The sequence below is a fragment of the Rhodamnia argentea genome, chromosome 6 (genome assembly GCF_020921035.1).
Source record: "Rhodamnia argentea isolate NSW1041297 chromosome 6, ASM2092103v1, whole genome shotgun sequence".
Taxonomy (NCBI): Eukaryota; Viridiplantae; Streptophyta; class Magnoliopsida; order Myrtales; family Myrtaceae; genus Rhodamnia; species Rhodamnia argentea.
The window spans coordinates 5,518,180-5,525,722 of record NC_063155.1 but is presented as its reverse complement, the minus strand read 5'-3'; the positions used below and the strand labels follow the sequence as shown (position 1 = coordinate 5,525,722).

Below are 7,543 nucleotides of genomic sequence, written 5' to 3'. Positions count from 1 at the left end.
CAATTTTTCCTTTAAATACAAAAAATAGCATACTAGAAATAGGATAACAAGTTAAAAATAAATTAAATATGAAAAAAAATGAGTGACGAGAAATTGCTAAAAAGTTCAACCAATCAAGTTGTTAGATCATATATTTTTTTTCTCATGGTGCTAGAAATTTCTCTCCTATATCACAAGAAACTATGCCCAGAAGATATGAATTTATGCCCTCATAAGATGGGAAATGCTCGAATCATTAATTATGTAGGAATTGAGTAATTTGACTTTCTAACTTCCTGATTCACCATGAAATTCTGTGATTAAGTCTTTTTATCATTGACATGGTTACTACGTCGGCGTATGGCATAAGGGACAAGCAATCGCTTTAATTTTTAAGCATCAAATGTTATAAGTGAAATATACTCCGAAATATGTTAGGTTTTCTAAATTATTAGCACTAATATTTTTTTATAATTAGCTAGATTATAAAGTGGCGATTGACTGATGACATACCAAAACCAATATTTCTTCTTGTTTCTGTAAGGCAGCAGGCGGAAAATTTCCAACTCTCGTACAACATTTTCTATTTCAAGTAACTTCAGACATGGTCATTTCCTGCACCCGAAGATTGAAAAACAAAAAAAAAAAATGAAAAAGAATAGGCCAATGTTACTTTGGGCCTGAAAAGCCCAACTCATACCACAAGGATGGACGGACAGACGGAGAGAGAAAGTGGCACCATCGACCAAAGTAGCTTCGTCTGATTATATACATGGATGAGCATACCGGCAGAACATGTAACTTACCCGTGGAAATCGATTCTTTATTTTATGGGACTTAGGATCTACCATGTATATGTCAAAACTCAAAAGATATCTCGTCACAGGTTCTAAGGCCTATTCCAAGATCTACTTAAGTTCTACATGTATATTTAATTGAACAATTGTGGTAAATTATTACCTCTAATTGTCATCATTTACTTTTGTAATCCACTAACCACAACTCATATTTACATGTTGGTCGATATGGGTCGAACTTCCGACCAAAAAAAAAAAAATATGGGTTGAACCATATTCGACCCAACCAAAACCCAATCCGACTCATCCGTTTGACACATCTAAATTATACTTTATGGGTATTTTTTTTTTTTATGAAATAAATGGTCCTGAGCAAAATTGGTTGCCGCCCAGGGAGAAGGAGGCTCACCTCCCTTACGAGCTCATATCAACTTTGCTCACATATGTTAGAATATTTAAATAGTAACTTTCTACTAGAATAAAATCCACAAAAATTTCAGTTCTTCTTCTTAGAGCAGTAGTCATCATCTTCAAACTGATAGCTTCAAACAAATTACCACCCAATTTTTTGAGTTCTACGATACATCATTGGGCTTCCAACTATTGTTGCAAGGCTCGAGCACTCGGCTCTAAGAACCAGTGGAGTGACGATGTAATTCGGGTGTTTTTGGGCAATCAAGAATATTACATATCTATAATTGTTTGCTCATGACATCATCAGCGGTTCATTTGTAGTCCAAGCGTTTGGACCCATTGAATCACAACTCGCAACTTGACTAAGTCTCCGGCCGGTCCAAGTTTGAAGATTTTGGTGTAATGCTTAATTATTTTTTTTCGTCAAAAAGCCCAATTCAAACTAATAACCTTAAACCAACTTGAGTGGTAACGCAGAGTCACTCCGCATGACCACACGGGTTGGTTGTAGGTTGTTGCGTGCGATTGCATTTTCTATTCGGATAAATTAATGCCAAGTGGTACCATAATCTCCAATTTGCGTTCGTTTCCAAAATCCACAAAAATTTCGTATCTTCTTCTTCAGCACGACACTCCTCATCATTACGAAACTAGAGAGAAATTCTGAATTGTAAGAACTTGTAAGTTGATACAAATGAAGGGAGAGCAGCCCTATATATAAACTCCATTAGTCACAACCGATGATCTATCCTTGATCTAATGATGGAGATCGCACCTCCCAATCAACCAATGAGGGTGCACCTCCCCACCAGCTAATCAGATTACAAGGAACTCTCTAGAATAATGTACATTTACGGTATTGTCCGCCCTCACGAATCTTCTAGAGAATTCAAGAAAGATGTCCGTGAATGATTCATGGTCCTTTGAGCCAAGAAACATATGGACCCTTGATCTTTCCCTTAATATTGTGAAATTCAAACAATCTTTTTTTTTTTTATAACCGAGGTTTCGCACGTGCAATGAATTATCCTTCGGAATGGTGGGAATATGAGTGCCAATGCTGCCGGTTAAGTCCCCCAAAATGCGGTCGGAGAGATTCAAACCTGGGACCTCATCGGTTTAACTGTCTAAGGCCTAGGAATCTCACCAACTCAATCAAAGCCTCGTTGGCAAATTCAAACAATCTTTGTTTCGGATAATCGCAAAAACCTCAATCTAAGATGCTAATTGGTCTTAGTCTAACAGGGAAAAAAGTTTATCTATAGCTTCATTTAGTTTACAATCAATACTGACATGGTTCTGCAGAAACTAGCAGAGATCGACCCCATTTCACACCAGGGTTTGAAATTCGATACAAACAGAGATAAAATTTTATCATATGCAGTTTTGTTCACCGGATCACAAGAGCGTGATGAGGATGAAGAGCAGAAGCGCGGCGATGAAGGAGTACTTGAGAGCGGCCACCAGAATGGCCACCGAGACGAAGCAGAGCTGCCACAGCACCTGCACGCTCGCCCACGCCAGGAGCCCCGTCAGCCCCACGGCCAGGATGTTGTCCGGGTCCGGGTCCAGCAGATCGCGCAGCCTCAGATTAAACAAGGGCCGATCGCTCTTCAATTCGCCGTCGCCATCGCCGCCGCCCCCGCCCGCCCCTCCTCCTCCATTGGACCCGTCCTCTCGCCGCTCGACGCTCCCCGGTCCTTGATTCCGAACGTCGCCGTCGCCGTTGTCGGTGGAAACGGCGAATCTAGATGGGTTTCCGCTGGTCGAGATTGGGGCTTTGAAAATGGAAGATGGGAATGCGAGATTGCGGTGGGCGGTCGCGAGAGAAGGCAACGGGATTCGGAGAATTGGAGGGTGGAAGCGAGACGCACAAGCGAGCCCCAGCATCGTTTCCTCTTCCGCCGCCGCCGCCGCTTCTTCGGCGAGGAAACGCAGATGCTGCGAAATCGTCTTCCCCTTCGTTGGGTCTCGGCTCTCAACTCAACTGCAACGGATTAGGCCTGTGGAGTTACTTCCCGCGTATGTGGCCCTCCATCGAAGCCTTGCAATCTGCGGACGAAGGAACAGTTGCAGATGGAGGAGGGAGGAGGAGTTGCAGGCAACAGAGAGAGGAGGGAGGAGGAAGGAGGAACAAAGAAAAAAATAAAATAAATAATAGAAAATAAATAATAAATAATAAAAGTAAAAATAAAAATATGTTTTAAAAAATTTACTAAATTTGTATTACATAAAAATATTTTAGCAATATCATTTTTTATCAAATTATTAGAACAACTAAATATGGGTTGGGGTACGGATCGGGGTCATTAAATTTATATGGTATAAAAATGGGTCAAAATGGTTAAATGGGTCAATATAGGTCGGACTATATTCAACCCAACCAAAATCTAATCTGACCCTCCGTTTGACACATCTAAAATATACTTTATGGGTATTTATTTTTTTATGAAATAAACGGTACCAAGCAAAATTGGTTGCCGCCCAAGGAGAGGGAAGCTTACCTCCCTTACGGGCTCATATCAACTTTGCTCACGGATGTTAGAATATCTAAATAGTAACTTTCTAATGGAATAAAATCCACAAAAATTTCAGTTCTTCTTCATAGAGCAGCACTCATCATCTTCAAATTGATACCTTCAAACAAATTACCACCCAATTTTTGAGTCCTACGATACATCATTGGGCTTCTGACAATTGTTGCAAGGCTTGGGCACTCGGCTCTAAGAACCGGTGGAGTAACGATATAATTCGGGTGTTTATGGGCAATCAAGAATATTACATATCTATAATTGTTTGCTCATGACATCATCAGCGGGTCATTCGTAGTCCAAGCGTTTGGACCCATTGAATCACAACTCGCAATTTGACTAAGTCTCTGACCAGTCCAAGTTTGAAGATTTTGGTGTAATGCTTAATTATTTTTTTCTGTCAAAAAGCCCAATTCAAACTAATAACCTTAAACCAACTTGAGTGGTAACGCAGAGTCACTCCGCGTGTGACTCCGCGTGACCACTCAAGTTGGTTGTAGGTTATTGTGTGCGATCGCATTTTCTGTTCATATAAATTAATGTCAAATGGTACCATAATCTCCAATTTGTGTCTGTTTCCAAAATCCACAAAAATTTCAAATCTTCTTCTTCAGTATGACACTCCTCATCATTATGAAACTAGGGAGAAATTCTGAATTGTATTAACTTGTAAGTTGATACAAATGAAGGGAGAGCAGCCCTATATATAAAAGAAAACTCCATTAGTCACAACCGATGATTTATCCTTGATCTAATGGTGGAGATCGCACCTCCCAATCAACCAATGAGGGTGCACCTCCCCACCAGCTAATCAGATTACAAGGAATTCTCTAGAATAATATACATTTACAGTATTGTTCGCCCTCATGAATCTTCTAGAGAATTCAAGAAAGATGTCCGTGAATGGTTCATGGTCCTTCGAGCCAGGAAACATATGGACCCTTGATCTTTCCCTTAATATTTTGGAATTCAAACAATCTTTGTTTTGGATAATCGCAAAACCTTCAATATAAGATGCTAATTGATCTTAGTCTAACAGGGAAAAAAGTTTACATCCATAGCTTCATTTAGTTTACAGTCAATACTGACAAAATAGTGCTATAACACCAGAAAAAGGAAAAAGCAGAAAGGCCCCAGCAACAAAGATAACAGATTACCCGAAGAAACATCGAACTTAGAACCATATAAGTATGCGCAAAATCAAATAAGGAAACTTAACTCTAATAATCGATCTATCCTCCACAAAAAGGAGAAATTATCTTCCCAGTTTATTTGACTGAAAAGTGCCATACTCAGGAATATCTTCTCTTCCATTGCCTTTTGCATCCTAATATTTGATAGGAAAGTTGACATCCGTTCATCATCACCTTCGGCGTCGCTTCTAATCGCATTGTAGCATGGCTAGAGGCAAGAAGAAAGGACTCACTGAGCTGGGATCGCTATCTCTGTAATGTACACTTTGTCGCCCTGGTCATAGATGTCCCTAAGTTTCACGTGCTCGACAACAAGCCATTCATCTATGACATGAAAACTTTCTTTACCTGCGATGCTAAACTGAAAGGTTTGTCAACCACATGGTCACCTTTCTGCATGAACTGCAAAAACATTGCAAGGGTAGGGTAAGGCCAAAGCATCTTGTCTGCTGCTTCTATTCATGTTAAGCCAAACAAACTTAAATAACAAAACCTTACATTCTCTTAGGAACTAAGTCGATCGCGGCGTGCTATCGAGAGGTTGTAGGACTTCGTCAGGCTTGAGCAGAGATCCAATCACCGCAACCGAAAGGAAATTCTTAGCAAATTCACTGGAGATGATGAAATGAATCGACCATAAATACGGCCCATCATAAAGAAAGAGTAATGTAAACTACTCATCGGTTGATGTTGGGTTCTAAAATCCAACAAAAGGAAGTTCTCTAATTGAACAAAAAAAACGTGAGTGTGCCATAGTTTCATGGAGATATTGAGCAGAAATCGCAAGACCTATGCAATTGGATAGAAAGCAAATCAAAGTAGGTTGCAAAAGGCAGTTTTAGATGTTGTGGACCTGAATATCCATGCACAGCAATGAACAAGGTATTACTGCAGGGTGAGCATGGAATCTATAATTTGTAACAACAAGAGAGTGAATTTTTATCATCATAGAGGCAGGAAAATTGTCAAAAAAAGTCCTAATTTGCTAATTCAGTCCTAAGCTTTTTAATTTTACCAATTCAGTCCTAATTTTTTTTATGTACAATTCAATCTTAAATCTTTTGCATTTGTGCAAATTTAATCTATTCGGCCGGTGCTGACGTGGATAATTTTTAATAATTTTTTAATAATTATTTGAATTGGTTTTTTTTATTTTATTTTTTGTCTTTTATTCCTCTTTCCTTTTTTTCTCTTTCTTCTTCCTCCAACCGTTCGCCTGGCGATGATCGGCTAGAGGCTAGGGCCAGCAAGGTCGCCCTCGCCAACCTCAGGCAAAGCTCACCCACGCTAACACTGGGTGAGGTCCTACCTCACCGAAGAAAAAATAAAAAAATCATTCAAAAAAATGTTATAATATTATTAAAAACTGTCCCCATCAGAGTCGGCTAGCATTCACGTTAGCGCCGACTAACTAATAAGTTGACCGGGTTGACCAAATTGACATAAATGCAAAAAGAATTTTATAATTGAATAGGCACAAATACAAAAGATTTATGACTGAATTGACAAATGTACAATATGTTTAAGACTTTTTTTGACAATTTTCACATATAGGCTACGTTCTCCATTATACCTACTGCCCGATCATCTCTTTGACCCAATGATTGAAATTCAAATGCAGGGTGGCAAGTTCATCTCCAGATTAGCAGAATAACGGATTAGTATTTCAACACTCATTAAGTCGGACAAATAGCTGAGATTGAATCTGTCATCGTACGTTAACCGCTTCTTATGTCCGTGCTGGCACCACGGCGAGTTGAGAATTGCCAAAAGCATTATCTGCGCATTCCTTTCTAAACCATTGATTTCATGAGTTCCCATGGCAACGTTTAGGACTGACGAGGAATAAGATGGATGAGTCCGCCATTGATTAAATTGGTTTGTAGATGTAAGCATGAGTTGTCTAATTAGACCCGTATAGCGAATACTTGAAACTTTGGAAAATAAACAAAAATGTCTTAAACTTATTGTAATTGTACCAATTCTTTTCCCAAAATGTCTTACACTTATTGTAATTGTATCAATTCAGTCATAAACTCTCTCTTTTTTGCCCATTCAATCTTAAACTTTTTGTAATCGTTCAAATTTAATCCATCTAGTCAATTTTGGCCGGCTCTTCCCGACGTGAACGCCGTTAGTGTCCATTGTAAGAAAAAAAAATGTTTAGAACTGAATTGGCACAATTACGATGACCCAAATCTTTTTCGGTATTTTTCCCTTCGAAACTTTGAACTTGTGAAGAAGAGGACTCAAAAGCAAGTTATCTTGACAGCTCGAACAAGATCGTATGACCTTAAAATGACTGATGAGGCTTGTATGCATTGTCTATATCATGTATATCCATGAAAGGCTAACCGGACAAGCCTCTTTGTAGTGATATGGGCTCATAACGATCACTAATAGGCGAGTTTGTTGCTGATCATTAGACTTATTAAACAAGCGAGTCGGATCAAATTTGGATGGATTGACAGTGGGTCCGTGCCCAATTAACTAATGCAATCCATATTGATATATTTTTGTCGATTACATTTTTAGCGATCTATATCCGACCCAAGCCGACTTGAATTGACTCATACCCATCTCCACATGATCTCAAATTCTTAGCAATTTTTCTCACATGAAAACAGCA

General features: G+C 39.1%; 1 protein-coding gene across 1 annotated transcript; it reads right to left on the bottom strand.

The window, feature by feature from the left end:
- Window positions 1–2,486: 2,486 nt before the first annotated feature.
- Window positions 2,487–3,192, bottom strand: LOC115740912. The gene has a single exon (XM_030674566.2). The coding sequence runs from the start codon at window positions 3,078–3,080 to the stop codon at window positions 2,589–2,591; it is 492 nt and encodes a 163-aa protein (XP_030530426.1). The 5' UTR covers window positions 3,081–3,192; the 3' UTR covers window positions 2,487–2,588.
- Between the last annotated feature and the right edge of the window lie 4,351 nt (window positions 3,193–7,543).